The 19,259-nt window shown below is 36.6% G+C and overlaps 1 protein-coding gene and 1 long non-coding RNA gene across 2 annotated transcripts in view; one reads left to right on the top strand and one right to left on the bottom strand.

Annotated features, from left to right (window-relative positions):
• Positions 1–19,259, bottom strand: part of LOC125804807 (uncharacterized) — a 163,667-nt gene that overhangs the window by 52,409 nt on the left and 91,999 nt on the right. The gene's annotated exons all lie outside the window — the stretch shown is intronic.
• Positions 22–8,667, top strand: tmsb1 (thymosin beta 1). Its single transcript, XM_015601829.3, has 3 exons — positions 22–131; positions 3,330–3,439; positions 8,131–8,667. The coding sequence occupies exons 2-3, from the start codon at positions 3,340–3,342 to the stop codon at positions 8,169–8,171; spliced, it is 141 nt and encodes a 46-aa protein (XP_015457315.1). The 5' UTR covers positions 22–131; positions 3,330–3,339; the 3' UTR covers positions 8,172–8,667.

Below are 19,259 nucleotides of genomic sequence, written 5' to 3'. Positions count from 1 at the left end.
GCCTCGCCTCCATGTTCGCGCGAGCAGGGCGTGATTTAGTATTTAAACCGGCCGTCTTCCGCTGATTACAGCACGGATCCAGAAAAACCGCACATCGGGAAGAACTCGCAGCAGCTCGAGCACTGAACCAGGTAAGACAGGTCCACCTGAACCACGAGCTCCTCTACAGGTACAAGTAGATACCAGAGCATCCTCCTCGTGCTGCTGCCGCACCTTTCAGCACCTTTCAGCCTGGGTTAGGGTGTGAACTGGTACAGTGTGTGTGTGTGTGTGTGTGGCTAACATACCGTTATGCAGGCGCCCTGCCCTGTAGAAGTACATTAGGAGGAAAATATATATGTGTTTGTGTGTGTGTGAATATATACATATATGCATGTATGTGCATGGCTATATGTGTAGGTGTATGTATGTATATATACACATATTAGGGGTGGCCGATATGGCACTAAAATAATATAATCATATATCATGGTATTTTCACAATAACAATACTTTTGGTGATATGACAAAACAATGAATAAACAAAAATGCAAAAATTCAAGTATAAACTAATGCAACAAAATAAAAAATTAAATTTTATTATTGCATACGATATGATATGACACACCCCTAACTGAGATTTGATCAGATTTGTAACAGAAGTCAATGATCCAGAATGATCAGTCATGATACTAATAATAATGCACTCCAAATATCTCCATATATCCAGGATTAAAGTAAAATAAATGATACTGGACAGATATAATCTGTCTCTAGTAGATATATAATGGGAAATGAGAACAGCGTGATTTTTTCTTTTGCTTAAAACAGTAAAAAAAAAAGTAGTACTGTATATTATACATATTGTTATGCTGTATTTTGCTGAATGCTGTTTTAGGGCAGGGTGAGGTACTGAGCTTTCGAATGATTTAACACTGTTACCTGTACATGAACTAAATACAATACAGGTTTCTCTAACAGACCCAACAAAACTAAGACTAATCATTTATGCTGCAGATTGACAAATCGATTTTTTTTATCATACTTATCTCAGCTTCGTAAGTACACTGGCTCCATTGTGTGTGTGTGTTTCTCCACCTGCTCCACGCCCAGCTCTTGTGCAAGGGCACCTGCAGATAAGGAACAGTTAGAGCTGTTTTTCTTCCTGAAGAGTATTAGAGATTAGAAAGATTGCATTTGCATTCAACTGGAATGCTGGTCCTGCGTAGCCACAGATCTGCATACGGCAACAGTGGCCTTTTTGTGCATGACTGCTGGTTGTTGTTAATCACCTGAGTAGTGACTGGAACTGGACAGACCATGAGACAAAAAAAACTGTCAGTGCACACTGTAGGATAATTTTGGGAAGATATATTTTGATTTATCTTGATTTGATGATGCTGGGGTTAAAAGTAATATAGCTTATGCATTTTTGTGTTTTTGGCTTGATTCCAGCTTCCAACACATCAAGATATAGAGACTGTGGACTGTGTTTCAGTTTCCCTGCGGACCAGTTGGAGAAACACTAACTGTCCTAATCAATATTTCTCTTAACATTAACTTTATTATACACTCTTATTGCCTTGTGGTGATGCACATGGATTGTCACAGTGTGTGCATTAGTACTTAGATTAGATCAACATTATTCACCACTTAGTTTTATAAAGGTATTGTATCCATTGTATCCTAAATACTGGAGATGCACTCGAAATTTGGTCATTCTAGGCTGATGCCAATTTATATATAATATATATATTTTTTTGCATGTTCACACTTGCATTTAGATACATGCAGCTATGTTGCACCTAGTTCTGACACAGATGTGCAAATGCACATACACAGCTTGTCTAATCCCTGTAGAAGGAAAAGTAATAATACCAATGTAATAAATGTTCTCTTTGGAGCAGACATGCATGAACCTTTTGGCACCATGCAAAATACCATACAATTCCAGGTAAGGGAGCTTAAGGGATAAAAAGCCACAGGAATTGATTTGTGGAGGTCTGGAACTGTGTTCTCTGGAATAAAAAGATGCTTCTCCATGTATAGTTTGGAGATTATTTGAAGACTAGATACAGTGGTGAACTTTTGCTTTAGCTGATTTTACTTAAATTCTCAGGGCAATGCTTAAAACTCTAGAGGAATGCCTTTCCAGAACAGTTACTCCAAGAAAAGCAGGATAAAAAATCATGAAACCATAAATTATTCTTTTTATACAAAAAATGCAGAAACAGGGTTGCAAAAATGTTAAAATGCATTTATAGCATGTAATAAATACCTCATTAAATATATTACTTTGAAATATTTTCCAAATCTAAACATATGTCAGTACAGATTAGTGCAGATTTCTACAGCACTGCACAGCTGCAGCACCTCCCTGATCTTGTGAAACTGAATCTTGTGGCTCTGAATAATTTGGAAAGTGCACTTCTTCTTTATCAGTAATGCTCTTTCTTCATTTGCAGTCGTTGACCGTTTGCTGCCTTTAGAAGTGACCTTTCGATTATTTAATAAAAATACATTTAAAGTGTCATAAATGTAAAAATAAAGATAAATAAATCTGCAAGAATTGTAGGTTTTGGCATATTTCAAATGTTTAAATCTAAACGTCACTCCTTCCACTGATAGAATAGAGTTATATAACACAAAGTTCAGTTTTGAGTGCTGGGTGGGGCAGCGCTACGTGTCCAGACACTCTGGGGAAAAGCAAGGAAGGGCGTGAAGTAGCAGAGAAAAGGTGACTAGGTCTTAGTGGTAATTAAGTAATAAAGTAGTTTGGTTAAATTAATCCAGGGGTGTCTAAACTTATGTTGTTGGGGACCAGAAGGAGAAATATATGTGCAGTCACGGGCCACAGACTCTGTAATAAAACAAATAATTAAATATACCACTTATAATTTCATAATGTCTCTTAAAGTTATACTCCATTATGCAAATACTCTCGCCGCTTTTAGACTCTTTGGCCTGTTTTCTGACACCTAGCGTTTAAACTTTAAATCTCACATTATAAAAACCTGCTTAGTAGCAGGACAACTTTCATTTTATTGTAAAATACCTTGCGGGCCATTGCAAAAAAGGAAACGGGCCGCAAATGGCCCACGGGCCGTAGTTTGGACACCCCTGAATTAATCTATATCTGCATTAAAAGTACCCAATTTAATTAGTCTAACATCCAAAAAACATTCCAAAAAGATTTCTCAAAAGTATTTGACCTCCAGGAAGACCTCAGGAAGAATTGTTTGTCCTGAAAACTAACAGGAAAGTGTTGATCGAGGCCTGATCCTTGGAACTACGCCTCAAAATAATCAAATCCACATCCTTTCTCTTTCTTTTTCTCTTCTCTCTCCCAGAACATCCAAAATGAGCGACCACCCAGTTAAACAGGAGGTCCAGAACTTCGACAAGAAGTGTCTAAAGAAGACGAACACGGCGGAGAAGAACACCCTGCCCACTAAGGAGGGTAAGCGAGTTTGGTAGCTTGTACCATTAGCGCTGGTCTGTGCCGTTGTTCCAGCATGAGAACTGTGTCCACACATGCCTTTCTCTGAACTCGGCGGAGGAAAACAAACAGCAGATCGCAGGAGAAGATACAGGGTTTAGTTGGCGCACAAAGACGTAGTGAGAGTAAACAGCGGAAATGGCTGCTTGTCCTTGTTTCACCTATGGCCAAACTGCGCCAAGAAATCATATCAGAATATAGAAAGGCATGTCCTTTAATTGTATTGTTGTGGAAGATCCCTCATGTTATCAGTGGCTCAGAGCCAGGAGAGGATGCATCCAAGGTCTGATGAACAATAATGCGCATCATGTTGATTAGGGAGTAAAAAAGAAAAATTTGAATTAGAATATCATTGAAAAGTTACTGTATTTCAGTAATTGTTGTTGCAAATCATGAAAAACTATACTGTGTTTTTTTTAGTCTATACAGTATTGCAAAACATAGTTTAAAAAATTTATTCTACAGGTGCTTTTTTAAGAAGGAAAAATATTATTAAAAAGTTACTTTATTTCAGTTATAATTCAGTTAAAAATGTGAAACACATATGTTGTATAGATGTATTATTTTATATTATATATACCCAAAAATCAGTGTCTCTAGGCTGCATTTCTGTGCTACAACATCATAGAAGGGTGCAGCTGATGTATCTATCCTTCATGGCCACTGGTCATATAAGTCTCTGTAAATGTACAATATAAAGGGGAAAAAAGAAAAACATGTGGGAATTTAAGTGATAATGATGGAAAACAAAGCCTTAGATACTAAGTTCTTTAAAAAAAAAACGTTACTTTTTAATAACTTTTATATAATAGCTCACATATAACAGCTAGCATATTAACTTGTAGTTACATGTAGTAACTTAATAGGCCTAATAATAACAGTGGCAGGTTCCCAGCCAATGGGAAGTACACTTTTTTTTTTTAAGCTGAAAGAATGTGTTTTCAAACAAACTATAGCCCATTATCACCCGCATTCCAGTTCTGCTAGTTCATCTTTTGTTCTGGGATTATACTTTTGTTATTGACTTTTTTCAGCGGATGAATACCAGAATAGCTCGTTCTCTGCTCTTTTGTCCTCGAGTATGCATGTATACAAGACTGTTGTGATGTCGGCAGAGTGGGACATTTCCCGAAGGCTGCTGACAAACATCAGATGAAAGTTGAGAGTTGCCTGTAGGAGCTCTAACCTAATGACGCAAGTTTTTGACTGTAAAAGAGTTCAGTGAAATGCATGTGTGACATCATCATGACTGAGAGGACAAGATAATAGCAATGTAGATAATAGCAGTGTAGTGTTGCCGTGTCAATCACCACAGCAGTGATGGAATTCACTTTAAGTGAAGCCTGGGATTTTACGGATCAGCAAGGCCACTGGTAGCACGCTGACACACAATGCTTTTACATTTATTTAGATTTGTTCCTTGTTTTTTCCAATAATGAGTTTTTTTGTTTGATGCATGCAGGCTTTAATGCAATAGATGCTCTCAAGTTAATAGAAGTTGAACAGTGTAGGAATTTTGCATACACTACCAAGTTTCCCATAGAACAAATGTTTAAGACATTTTAGAAAAGTAGATTCATCACATTATGGACCAGAGGATTGATAAAAAAAACGACAGGAATCACTCGAAGTGAAGATAAATATATCTGATGACCCAGCGTAGGTTATTGAGTATAATAAAGCTTATATTATATATCATTATTAGGTATAAGCACACCCAAAACGCATTTAAAAACAGATACAAATTCCTCAAATCACTCCAAGTGGTCCCTGGTCCTGCAGCTTGCCATCAGCTGCCAGAGCCCTGAGAGAGCACACACAATTGTTTTTGCTCTCTCTGGGTGGGTACAGTACAGTAGATGGCGCTCTTCTCTCTTTCCCCTCATCACTCATCACTTGGGTGATGTGAATCAGCACAAGGCTGCGTCTGTGAGCTGATGTATCAGAACCGAGTGGGACAATTGGGCAAATAAATTGGGAGAAAATGCGGAAAAAATTTTAAATAAAGTGCTTTAAAAAACACTTTAGGAGGTGATCAGCTTTGCACTTTTGTTGCCTTACCCTAAGTTAGAATTGAAAATAACGCATTTTGAGGCAGCAGGAAAGAAAGAGGTTTAATAGATAACCAAATGTTTGCTGCAAACAAGCAGATTTGCATATTCTCTCCCACAAAACTCGAATCGAATTTCATTCCAACTGGACGTATATTTGACTACCATGTGTGAAGAAATGTAGTTAAAATCTTATCAGGTTACAATCCACGCTCACATGAAGTGACCTTGAAGCTGCGTGTAGCCAAGCAGCAAACCCGAGCAGTTAGCAAGCAAGCTAACTAACTCACCTGCCAGACACAGAAAATAAAAATAGTGAGAAATAAAGATAGTAAGATAAGATAGAATGACTGACTGTGTATCTTGTAGCCTCTCTTATTGTTCAGAATTGATCATTTCTACTTAGGGAACTTCAGACGTTCTTGCAAATATTTGTACTTGTGTAATAAAATGTCGTATTAATGCATATAACTGGTGAATTGTGACAAGCTAAAGATTAAGCTTATTTATACAAAGACTGTGGGTATTCCATTACCAGTCAGTGAGAAACATAATGTTGGATCACATAAAACTCACAAAAAACAACATAAATGTCCAAGAGAAATGGTTTAGATCTTTTAAACAGAGCACAAAAGGAAACACTGTCTGATCTGTATATGTTTTTGAATATTGATATATTGAGTGTTGCAATGCAAAACTCAAGATACTCAACATAATATATCAATATTTACACCAAAAAGTCACTTCATCATGTCCTTAGAGTAACAAATAGGCAAGAAAAAAAGTATTTAGGATTTAGGTACTTTTATAACCTATTTCAGGACCTTGTTTTTTCCAGTTTTAGTCGATTTAAACAGGTCCAACAAAACATCTAAGTAAAGCATGATTCGGTTCAGTGCAGAACTGAACTGAACACAATGGTCTGCACCAAACAAGCGAGTTTATCATCAGAGCATGAGTTTATCAGTGCAGCTCAGTGCTGTTCTGTACAGATAATCTGCTCATTTTAACATTCCACTGCTGACCAACCTTTCCATTCTAATTGTGGTCGGTTATTCATATCTATTTTAATAGATTATACTGTACATTTTTTATACTGTATTTAGGGGATAGATCTGGATATCTTTATAGTATCACACAACAACACAGCCTGTAAGCTTAAGCATGGAAGCTGAGCTCTTGTATTGTGCCAAATTCCTGACCCGTGTTCATACACCCACAAGTACAAGTTGGTGTACTTTAGCCACTGCAGTGTGAAACCAACCGAAACAAATGAAAAAAATACAGTGCCACATAAAACCAGACTGTGGTGTGGAATTTAGCAAACAAACTGGGTGTGGAATCAGCCTTAGACCGGTGCTGATGATGATATTTCTTTATATATTTAATGGTGATGTAAGTAGATTCTATTCAGCAAAACAAACAAAAATATATATCTTTTTTTAATGTCAGACTTTATTTGAGCGAGCAAAAGTTCTGCATAGCCTAAACCAGGGGTCGGTAATTCAGTTTGGCCTCAGGCAAGATATTTTCCAAGCCATTACATGGCAACAAAACAAAATTCTGTTTAGGAAAATAAAGTGTAATGGGATGGAGGAGTGCTACAGTAGTACAAGTAGCTCTCCAGCCCAGAGGGTTCTTGAACACAATTGCAGAACAGTTGATCTCAAAGCAGGTAAACCCAAGAAGAAAGGAACAAAATCGAACCTGGGTCATCAGGGTCATGGTCCAATACACTACCGCTGCCCCGACTAGTGAATTGGGACACGGGCAGGAAAAAAACGCCCTTATAAGGAGATAGAGAGCCCAAGAACGGGCGGAAAAACAAGAACGGGCGGAAACTAAAGCCATGCAGAGCGCGACAGAGAGAGAGAGACAGGGGAGGGATGTAAACAAAAGCTCTCCAGAAAAGCATTTTATTTATTTATTTATTTATTTATTTATTTTCATTTTCGTTCATTATAGTTTAAACAACTTCACAGGCCAGATGTTTCATGCCTATTGCTGACCCCTGGCCTAAACCAATGATGCTTACTCTGATAGTTTCTGAAATGCTAACCATACAGTAGACAAGACTCTCAAAAAAACGTTTAATAGACAAAGTTCTGACACCCTCTCACATCTAAAGACAAGCCACAGACTTTTTACTCACAGACTAAGATTTTGCAAAGACTAGGGATCTTGCAAGGTCACTATTTGGAAGACTTTAACTAGATTCTACATGGGAATAAATATATATATATATATATATATAATATATTATAAATGGAAAGACATGTCAAAGAGACACTCTTTCTCACTCCACAGCTCCTCCAGTTTTCCTCCTTTTCTACACTCCATTAGAACCGTGGTTTTAGAGTTTTAGAGAGGTGTGAGGTTGGCTTAAGTGTCTTCTTTTATAGAACAGAAGACTCTGAAAAGATCATCACATGCGCTCATCATGCCGGTGTTTATTCTGCATCTTTATAAATCCGAACGTCTTTGTTGCTTTAAGCTCTTGTGACTTTCCAGGAAGCCTTGCTTGTAGACTTTGTCAACAGTGCTTTCCTCTGTTATTGCATCACCATTGTTCTTACACATGCTTCCCTTTTTTCCAAACAGATATTGAGCAAGAGAAGAAGGCTGCAGAGACCTCAAAATGAAACCCACCCACCCGCCACGGCCCCTGCCTCCCTCTCCCTCCCTCTCTCTCTCTCTCTCTCTCTCTCTCTCTTTCCCCCCTCCCCACTTTCTTTACCCTCTTCCATTTTAAGAGATTTCACATGATCACCGCCTTTACTTTCTGGATTTCTGAAGCCCGTGTTTAAAACATCCCTCAGTCTCCCGCCGCAGGCGAGGAGGCGTAGCAGTGAAGGGGCGGACGAGTGCAGTTGTAAAGCCATGTTTAATTGCAGCTATGGATATTATGAAACTTCTTATCTTGCATTCTTGAGAGTGGAGAAAGATGACCTGGGATCAGTTGAGCAGTCAAGCACAAGCGCCATGTGCGTCACTCGTCACCAGCCGAGCAGCTCTGCCAACCACTCCCTCGTCTGTCTCTGTACCTGGTACCATTCTGGATGAGTTGTTCTATAAATGATATGTAAAATGATATTTTTGTTTAAAAAAAAAAAGAATAAAAATGTTTTGAAACATGAATCAGAGCTGTGCTTTGTTACTTAATTTACTATATATACTATAATATTGAGTTGGTTTAAAATTAAAAAGAGCTTTTTGAGAATTCTGAGTGGCCCTACTGTCTAAGCACTGGTCGTATCTTGGAATGGAATATTGTAAATTTGATTCTTGGTGGAGAATACAGCCTTCTGTGGCTGGGAGTCAAGAAGAGCATTATTAAGTAAACCTTTAATCCTAACCACCTTACACTGAACAATTTAGATAATGCAATGGCAACTCCCCTCTAGCAAGACTCTGGAAATGTGTGCACCCAACAAACCCAGCCACACCTGTTAATTAATTTGAGGAGATAAGAAATAGAATAATTTAGCTTCAAATCAAACATACAAGCTATTATGTACAGGCGATAGGTGATTTACTTTCATTTATAACTGTTGGATGCACATTTTTACATATTTTTATCAAAAATTCCTCCCACAGCTGCATTCTATGTGTGTGTATTGACACCGCTGGATATATAAAACAAACATTTACCCTGGTAAAAGATAAACTGAACCATTTATTTAATCCACTTAAGCTTTCAAATGGTTTTTTGACTCATTGTGTTATAAAAATTATTGATTTTACTGAAGAACATTTGAAAAAAAATCACTTTTTAAAGATTTATAGAACATGATTGCGGTTCTTTGTAATAGTTTACTTGATAATTAGTCAGATAATTATTAATACATTACTCTTCCAGTATGTAAACTTGATAGTTGGTGAACTGCAGTGTCTGGTCATTATAGAGCTGTAGGGCAGGCAGGTGAAATTTTGATTGGGTGCAATTGTAGATTGATAAGAGTGAAAGCCGTGCCTGGCACTACTTCTCTTTCTGCCAGACTTTCTACCAGAGTTATAAAAAGAAGTGTCTTGAGCCAAAGGGTGTGGTTAAAGTAAACTTTCACACTGAAAGCCCCAGCTTACAGGTTCCCAGCTTACTAGAGTCTTCTGGTTACAGACTAAACCCCATTAGTGAATTAAACACCTCTGTTTTAAAAACAATATATATATATATAAAGCAATGTATTTAATGTTGTTGGTTTTGTAGGCCAATCTTCAGAACAGTTTCTAGAATTTCCTCACTAAATGATGCAGTAAAAAAAAATACTTAAAACATTTATTAAGCCACAGTTCTGCAGATGAAAGCAGCTTGTTGATGAGAAGTCAGATTTGTTTAAGATGACTGAAAGACGTTTATTATGGTAAATTTTGAGCAAATTATGGCAAACTTTGGCAAAGCTGGGTCTGTTGTGGACAAACCCACACACTAAACCTATAAGTTGTTTGAACTGAAATAAATGAAGATTCTTTAATGTAAAATTGGATATTTCTAAACATTATTGAACTATTTTGAGTTAGCTGAACATTTGTGGGCACATATACTCTACCATTTAAACATAGATCTTTTTAACAGAGTTGAACCAACTTATAATAACTGAGTTTAGTCTTTAGTTATTTTCTATTGGCCTCTGGCACAATCTATTTGCATACTGGGTGTGACCTCCAGTTTCTGACTAACAATCACCATTAGTTTGTAGTCATTCCCCCCTGGGGCTACCTTAGGTAAACGTGTAGATTATATATCATGATTAACAGTCTGGCCTCTAAATTCACCTTTTCTAGGTTTACAGTGTGAATATTTATAAAATATATATTTAAGTAAAATGAAATTCTAAAGTAAAGTAAAAATAAATCAACATATATATTTATAAGTAGATTTGTTGTGCAATTTTTTTGTGAATTGGTATGACAAAAATAAAAAAAGTTAAATCAACTTCTCTTTTAGTTGTAATAACTTGATGTTTTAATTTAGGCTATCTCAAATTTTCATTCCCTATTATTTAAAAAAATTGAGCTAACTGGCTGCCTTAAAAAGTTAAATAAACTCAACGTATCCGGTCTTACAGTATAACAAAAAAAGTTAAATAAATTTTCCTTCAGTTGTAAAAATTTATGCTTACCGGTACTTAAGTTTTCATTACCATTTCCTTAATTTTTTAAGGTAACTGTTTGCTCAGGTAAATTGAACTTATCCAGGGCTTACAGTGAAACCACACAACTTCAGAAAGGAAACATCCCATCCATCTGGCACCAACTTACAGACCAGGCCTTCCCAAAATGCCCTTGAGGTAAACAAATAATCTATTTACATACTGCTGGAATGTAAATGTGACTGGAATGTCAGTGCATTTTTTTTTACAGCCAAGACCAACACATTGAGTCGCAGTGTGTCGATCATATCAGGTGCTTTTATTTGCTTAAATATCTTTTCATTATATGCTCTTTAATGTACAGTATATGTTTTTCAATGCGTAAACAGAACCTGCTACTCATGCCAAGCAACCACTGCAAATATATATTGATTTTGCTATTTATAGGTTTATGTTTGAGTAAAATGAACATTGCTGTTTTATTCTATAAACTACAGACAACATTTCTCCCAAATTCCAAATAAAATATTGTCACTTAGAGCATTTATTTACAAAAAAGATGCAGAGCTTTCAGACCTCAAATAATGCAAAGAAAACAACAAGTTCATATTCATAAATATTTAAGGGTTCAGAAATCAATATTTGGTGGAATAACCCTTGTTTTTAATCACAGTTTTTTTTTAATGCATCTTAGCATCATGTTCTCCTCCAGCAGTCTTACACACTGCTTTTGGATAACTTTATGCTGCTTTACTCCTGGTGCAAAAATTCAAGCAGTTCAGTTTGGTGGTTTGATGGCTTGTGATCATCCATCTTCCTCTTGATTATATTCCAGAGGTTTTCAATTTGGTAAAATCAAAGAAACTAATCATTTTTAAGTGGTCTCTTATTTTTTTTCCAGAGCTGTATATTAAATAGGAAGCAACAGTAATTTCAAAGCAGTAATTTTCAATAGAAGGCAAGGCTTCCTCAAAACTGTGACATTTTTCAAGCTCAGTTGCTACACAGATTCAGGCTGTTATTCAGCTGCAAAACTATTGCACAGTTTTCATGAAGTTGGTGGTAAAGTCGACACGCCTTGTCAGCGACAAGTCTTTACATGTAAAAGTTACAGCCGTGGACATTCCCACACAGTACAGATCTCTGTGCTCACGCTCCAGTCGACTGGAGATCATTAAGCTCTTCTATCAAATATAATATGTCAGAGTGTATTAGAGCATCTGGATTAGCCTTGAGGGGGTCGATGAAGATAATTCTGTAGGTAGATTAGCAAATAAACACACACTCATATACACACACTCAATCATACACACACACACACACACACACATCTGTGGGTGATGAAGAATGTATCCGGAGTGGTGCATCAACCAAGAATGTTTCGGAACAGTTGACTTGCTTGGGCTTGACCGCAGTTAAGCATGTTTTTGCGTGTAGGAAGAGTCTGGAGAAATGCATTCTGAAGCAGTTTGGTTAGAATGAGGTGATTAAACTATGAGACACATTTAGAAAATAATACAATTTATTCATATAAATGAATAGAAACTAAGAATACAGCTCTGGAAAAAAAATAAGAGGCCACTTAAAAATAATGAGTTTCTTTGATTTTACCAAATTAAAAACCTCTGGAATATAATCAAGAGGAAGATGGATGATCACAAACCATCAAACCACCAAACTGAACTGCTTGAATTTTTGCACCAGGAGTAAAGCAGCATAAAGTTATCCAAAAGCAGTGTGTAAGACTGGTGGAGGAGAACATGATGCCAAGATGCATGAAAAAAACTGTGATTAAAAACCAACTAGGATTATTCCACCAAATATTGATTATTTCTGAACTCGTAAAACTTTATGAATATGAACTTGTTTTCTTTGCATTATTTGAGGTCTGAAAGCTCTGCATCTTTTTTTGTTATTTCAGTCATTTCTCATTTTCTGCAAATAAAAGCTCTAAATAACAATATTTTTATTTGGAATTTGGGAGAAATGTTGTCCGTAGATTTTGGAATAAAACAACAATGTTCATTTTACTCACTTAAACATAATCCTATAAATAGCAAAATCTGAGAAACTGATTCAGAAACTGAAGTGGCCTTATTTTTTTTTCCAGAGCTGTATGTTTTATACTTTAATTTATACTTTAAAGTGACATCTTGTCATTTGATGCCAACTGATAGAGCTTCCATGGGACTGTGATAGCATGTTCAATTTGCATACTCTAATCCCATGACTTTTTGTATGTCAGTGTATTTCAGTCAGTTTGTATACAACATAAAATGTCACCACTTTTTTAAATATGTAAAATACTAAGGGATGCATGATCTGATCTGGGCTGCACGTACAGCCTGTTCTGACGATATCTCAGAGCCGAAACTGTGTGAAGCTCAAATTCTAGAACTGCAGCAGCTACCCACATGCTCTTAAAACATAAGGCGCACTGTTGATTTTTGGGAACGTTAAAGGATTTTAAGTGTGCCTTAGGCCCTATCTGGATGGGATTAGTTTCTCAGGGGGTTCTGGGGTAATTTTCTCTCTCTTTTATGGGGGGTTTTTATCCTATGTGATTTTATTCCCATCCAGGACAACCATGTATGTGTTTATCTCAAATGTCCTTTGAAAAAAAATGACAGGCTGAATTATCTATTGTTTTTCTCTGAACTCTGTGGTCCTCCGGTGATTTTAGTCCCGTCCGGACGCACATCTCTGAGTTTCATCTCCTCACGTTTAATAAAATAGATATTTGTCCACTGCTGTGCACCGTAATTACACTTTGGGCGTGTCATTGTTTCCACAGAGATCCACGTTAAAATACAACAGCGAGTGGAAATGGGGGAGCTACTGAACACCGCGATGCCATGTGACCGAGAAAAAAGCCTAAAAACTCACTGGTCCTCCTGTTTTTTCAATTGCAGTCCGGATGCAGGAGTTTTATCACTGAGTAGAAGTGTGAAATATTTATATGGATAGGAGTGAACACTACGTGTTATGAAAATTGCAGGTGAAAACATACCACAGTTTGAGTACCACTGAGCACAGAGCACCCAGGGTGACTGTCTCTTAAATCTTTTGCCATAACAGAACACATGCAGCAGCTCATCCCACTGAAATATCTGAGCATGCCCAGACAGTGAAAATCTCTTTTCATGTTTTTGCCTGATTTCGATCTGATTTCGACAGTACGGCTCTGGATCTGATCAGGGACTAGTTGTTCAGAAAGATAGCATCTGAGAGGATATGTGCGCACACATGCAAATACCAAACTGCTGTAACTTTTACTAAAGAACCACAGGAACGCATATACTGCATACTGCATACATCCAGGTATAGCTATAGTTTTGGGCAGAGCTTGGGCAGATTTTTCATAGTCTATGTATTGTGATATTTGTGATACTGATAAACAAGTTACTGTTAAAAAACTGTCCTCATAAATGAAAGTGCATGCATAAACCATAAACACAGGGGTAAAGTTAAACAAGCACGTTGAGCAGGAAGTAGGCAGCCCTGCTGTATTTGCAATGTTCATGCTGGTATTCAAATATGTTTGTGTGTCCAGGTTCCATTTTTAGCAGTAAAAGCTCTTTGTGAGAGTGAGCTAGGACAGCATTCTGAGACATGTAAAAAATAAATTACCTGCAGCAAAAAGGTGAGGTCGGTAAAAACTTTTAGGAGCTTTCAGACCTCAAAGAATGCAAAGAAAACAAGTTCATATTCCTAAAGTTTTAAGGGCTCAGAAATTAATATTTGGTGGAATAATCCTATTTTTTAATTACAGTTTTCATGCTTTTTATGTTCTCCTCCACCAGTCTTACATGTTGCTTTTGGATAACTTTATGCTGCTTTACTCCTGGTGCAGCAAAAATTTTAGCAGTTTAGCAGCTTGGTGGTTTGATGGTTTGTGATCATCCATCTTCCTCTTTAATATATTCCATTTGCATGTCTACAACAGTGCACTACGGCTAGTCTACAAACTTAAATTAAAACTACACAGCAACAACATTGTTATGATTACTATCAATCCATCTATATAAATTTCCCTTTTGAAATGAGATAACAGAGGCTCTTAGATGACTCAAACTGTCTTGGCAACAGTCTGTTCCTGGGTATATTAACCATGTTTTTCTCAATAAACAGAATAAACAGGTCATGCATTGTTTGCTCTCTTTCACTTATTACAACAGTATGCAAAAACAGAACCTTGCATGCATTTCCATGCACCTCATCACGTTAGTCATCGTGTTACTGCAGGGACATTCAAATGGCTCTGCAGACACTGTTATCTGTGATTAAATGGGATATCACTATAAAAACAGAGGAAAAGTTACAGAGCAGTGCATGCAGATGTGCTGTCAACTGGTACAGAGGTGGAACATAAGAGCTAACCATGAAATTAGGCTCACGTGTTAAAAAGGTGGTTTAAACCCACAGCCTATCATTCAAAAGCACCTGGGAAAGATTCTGCAACACTGAGGGGAGGAACTTACATGCACAGACATGAGAAGTCCACACCTCTTTCACCCACATACATTCCAATACACCAGTGTCATCCAGGGCCAATGGGGTTATAGTAAAGTGTGGGATGTTTAAGAGCTCTCTAAACTCTAAACTCTAAACCCTTATCGTATTTATCATTTCAAAATCATAAAGCAAAGGTACAGCATTAGTTTACTTTAGGTTAGCTCAGTAATTGGGATTTTTATGCTTATCATTTATGTCTGTTTCAGCATTAGATGACTTTTCCATGCTCCACCCATAAGCATCTACATTTTTTCTAATAACTGTTTGTTACAACTGCAAGGGTGAACAAGGGTAATATGCAGTTGTACCACCGACATTGTACTACATATATACAGTATGCATGCTAGTAAGTGATCAGTGATAATGCCTACATTTATACTGCATTTGTATATGTGTAAATAGAGCAGAGGATATACTTTTTGTTGTGTGATTAAAATATTTTAGCATCAACATAACAGAATTAAAATGAATAAAAATGGAATAAGAAATACATTTAAGACAATACAGAACAATGCTAAAATAAAATACAAGACGTTATAATTAAAATAATATACTAAGTAACTAAAACTAGGAATACAAAAAACAAGACTAGAAATCAACTATTAACAATGCATAACAGTACAAAGAAGAGCAAATTAAAGGAAAGATTTTTTTTTATTATTATTGTTGGCTCAGTACAGTACTATTCTGGACTAAAAACTCAAACAACAAACAAACCCAATATACTGAACACTCACCTACCACTTTATTAGTATGAGGAGTACACCGAACATCTGCCCATACTTACTAATGTCTAATCTGGCAATCATGTCGCTGCAGTGCAATGAATTGAACCCTGCAGATTTGGGCCAACAGCTTCAGATCAACCATATATGAATGGAAAAATGTGTGATTTGATCTTAACTGCTTTTTAGCGTGAAATAGATATGAAAAGATATGGGCTGGTATGAGAAAGTTAATGACAGCTGATCTCTTGAGTTTTTAGAAGAAACTCAGAATAGAGTTAACTCAGAATAGTACAGAAAAAATTAACATGCAGTGATGAGGAGTTCTGTAGAAAGAAATATCTTGTCAATAAGAGAGGTCAATGGAGAATAGTTAAACTACATAGTTTGCTGCATCTCAGTATGTAAAACATATAAAATCTTAAAGCTGGATGGATTACAACAGCAGACGACCATGTAGTTTTATAATTCTGTTAGCCAAGAACAGAAGGCTGAGGCTGCAGAGCTGTAGACACATTCTCACCTAAACTTGGGCAGTAAAAAATGGTTGATTAAAGCCTGGAATGATAAATCTCTATTTCTGCTTACTTCCGACGGCTACTTCTGCTCACTGATAGCATGATCTGCTATATCACAAAGCGAAAGTTAAAGACAGGATTGGGTTATGTGTTCTTTAGTGGCCTTCCCACCCACCGGATCTGAATACAATAGGACACGTTTGAGGTGTGGTAGAAGGTGAGATGAAAGTGCTCAAAAAGAACCTGTGGGAAATGTGTGATGTAATCACATCAACATGGACCAGAATTTCAAACTAATATTCACGCCATAATGAATTGAGGCTGTTTTACGAGCAAAAGGAAGCCCCACACACTACTACAGGACTAAGGTCCTCTTAATCAGGTGTTTGTAAGTGTATAACCTGCAAGCAAATAAGCTAATAAATAAACACAAAGCAAAACAAATGAATAAATAAACAAACAAACAAATAATACCAAAACAAACCAACAAAAAAGTGTGTTAAACAGAATAGCTGTTCACCAGAAATTATTATTATTGGTATTTTTACTTTTAAAACTTCCATATTTGAAAAATCAAAGAAGTAGTTTGGCAAAAGATCAGATTAACATAATTCATCACTTACCTTCAGTTTGTTTGTTTGTAGAGTGTACTGTGTAGGCCTAAACACATTAAGTATAAGGAATATGATTTTTTAATCAGGTTTTAATCAGACAATTCTTTACAAAAACAAGTGCATATGAACATAGTTTTTAATATACAAAAAACCTTGAAAGGTAAATAAAAAATATTGTTTTAATTGTAACATTTTATTTTATTACTACTTCTCTATATAAACTATGAAGTAAGATTTTAATAAGATTTATTAATTTGCATTTAACAAATAAAACTCCTGTAAGTATTTAAAGTTTTTCGTTTTCCACCCGTTTTTACCTGTTTTTCGTTTTCCACTCGTTTTTGCTTCCTCCGTGTGTCTATGTTAGTTGTATTTAAATGCATACCTGTCAAGTCTCCCGTTTTGGCCGGGAAACTACCGTATTTTACTCCTCTTTCCCGCCGTCCTCCCGTATTAGTATTTTCCCGTAAATTTCCCGTATTATATTAAAATAAAAAAATATATATTATTGAGGAGACAGGGCACTGACCGCTCTGTGTCTCTTAACCAATCGTGGAGCCGATTCAAGGAGAAAGTCCCGCCTTTCAGGAGAAACAGCCAATCAGCTTGCAAAGGAGGGTCAGTGTGGGGAAGCCCCCCCCCCCGTCGCTGTGAGTTCAGGCAGCTAGTCGGAGCTGCTGATGTTAAAACATATCTGGATTTTCGGCGATTTTTCTAAAAGAAAGGTAACGGTAGGCTAATCATGTAAACTGTGATGATATTTTTCTGATAGCTGCTTAAAAATATTCGTCTCCAAAATAAAACACACAGATTAAACCTTTTAAAATAAAAAAATACAGCTTGTGACTCAGTTTAAGCAGAAATGTGGAGAGGACCGAAATTTACTTGAACTAATCAGGGGTGGAGTGATCAAAAGAAAGAAGTATTAATTAAAATTTATTGTGCAGGCCCCTTAGGACTAATTTTTACTGATGAAACATATCTGGTCCATGTCCTTTTAGTAAAAGCTCATGATACTATTTTTAGGTCACCAACAGTAATTTAGCAGAATTTGTGCACCCTTTGTTCAATTTTAAATCCATTAAATAAATAAAAAATATATCATATAAAAGAGTGCATTTATTACAAAAAAAGACATGAAATCTTAATTTTTTAAAAAATATATAGCAAAGGGTTTTTAATTTGGCTGTATTAAAAGAATGACATATGTAGGAATGTCCACAACATTTCAGATTCTGATAATCTAATTGTAGTGTGTAAGTGGTTCACTTGTGGTTATTTTAGATTTTTTGTAAACCTGTCTTAAAATGTAAGGGATACTGAACCTTCGTTGGGCTGGTGGGACGGCTTTAAGCGTACAGAGGAAAATATCCCTTATTTTTAAATCTAAAACTTGACAGGTATGTAAATGGCAGAATTGTTGTGTATTGCTTTTTAGTTTCCAGAAGTAGATTTATTGGGACACACACACGCTTTTAGGCATAGGTTGAAACATGCCCCCAACAAATCCGTTATGTGTGTTACCCATTAGTGGTTTCAGTGTTATGGTTGTTAATTAATTAATTACGAACTATATATGAGGGATGGAGGTATATGTATGTTCACGTTGTTTAAAAAAAAATAATTTACTGCCATCTATCGCACAAACAGAGGTGTTGCAGCTTTAGGACCAACACAGCTGGTTAATGGAGAGCCTGTCCACTTTCTATTCCCTCATGAGAATCATGCTAGAGAGAGAGTCTTGCTGAGTCTTGCTGAGAGTCATGCTAGAGAGAGAGTCTTGCTGAGTCTGGCTGAGAGTCATGCTAGAGAGAGAGTCTTGCTGAAGGTCATGTTAGAGAGAAAGTTATGCTGAGAGTCTTGTTTAAGAGAGAATCTTGCTGAGTCTTGTTGAAAGTCTAGTTAGAAAGAATGTTATGCTGAGAGTTTTGTTAGAGAGAGTCTTGTTGAAACTCTTGTTAGAGAGAAAGTTATGCTGAGATTCTTGTTGAAAGTCTTGTTAGAGAGAAAGTCTTGCTGAGAGTCTTGCTTAGAGTTCTGCTGAGAGTCAAACAAATGAGAAAACAAAAAAGGGAACTTAATTTTGGTATTCCCATGGTCTCCAGAGAACCAACTGATCTCACTTCCTGTTGTAGATGTGACTTGTAAAATGTTCCAGATGTTTCAGATGGGGTAATGTGTTACGGTAGCAGAATTGAAACCAGGAGTGAAAAGCCAGGGACAAATTTAGGAAAAAGGGCACAGGTAACGAATGGCATGTTTCAGTGT

The sequence above is a fragment of the Astyanax mexicanus genome, chromosome 10, assembly GCF_023375975.1.
Source record: "Astyanax mexicanus isolate ESR-SI-001 chromosome 10, AstMex3_surface, whole genome shotgun sequence".
NCBI lineage: Eukaryota > Metazoa > Chordata > Actinopteri > Characiformes > Acestrorhamphidae > Astyanax > Astyanax mexicanus.
The sequence above is the reverse complement of the archived record's forward strand: the minus strand, read 5'-3'. Positions and strand labels throughout refer to the sequence as shown.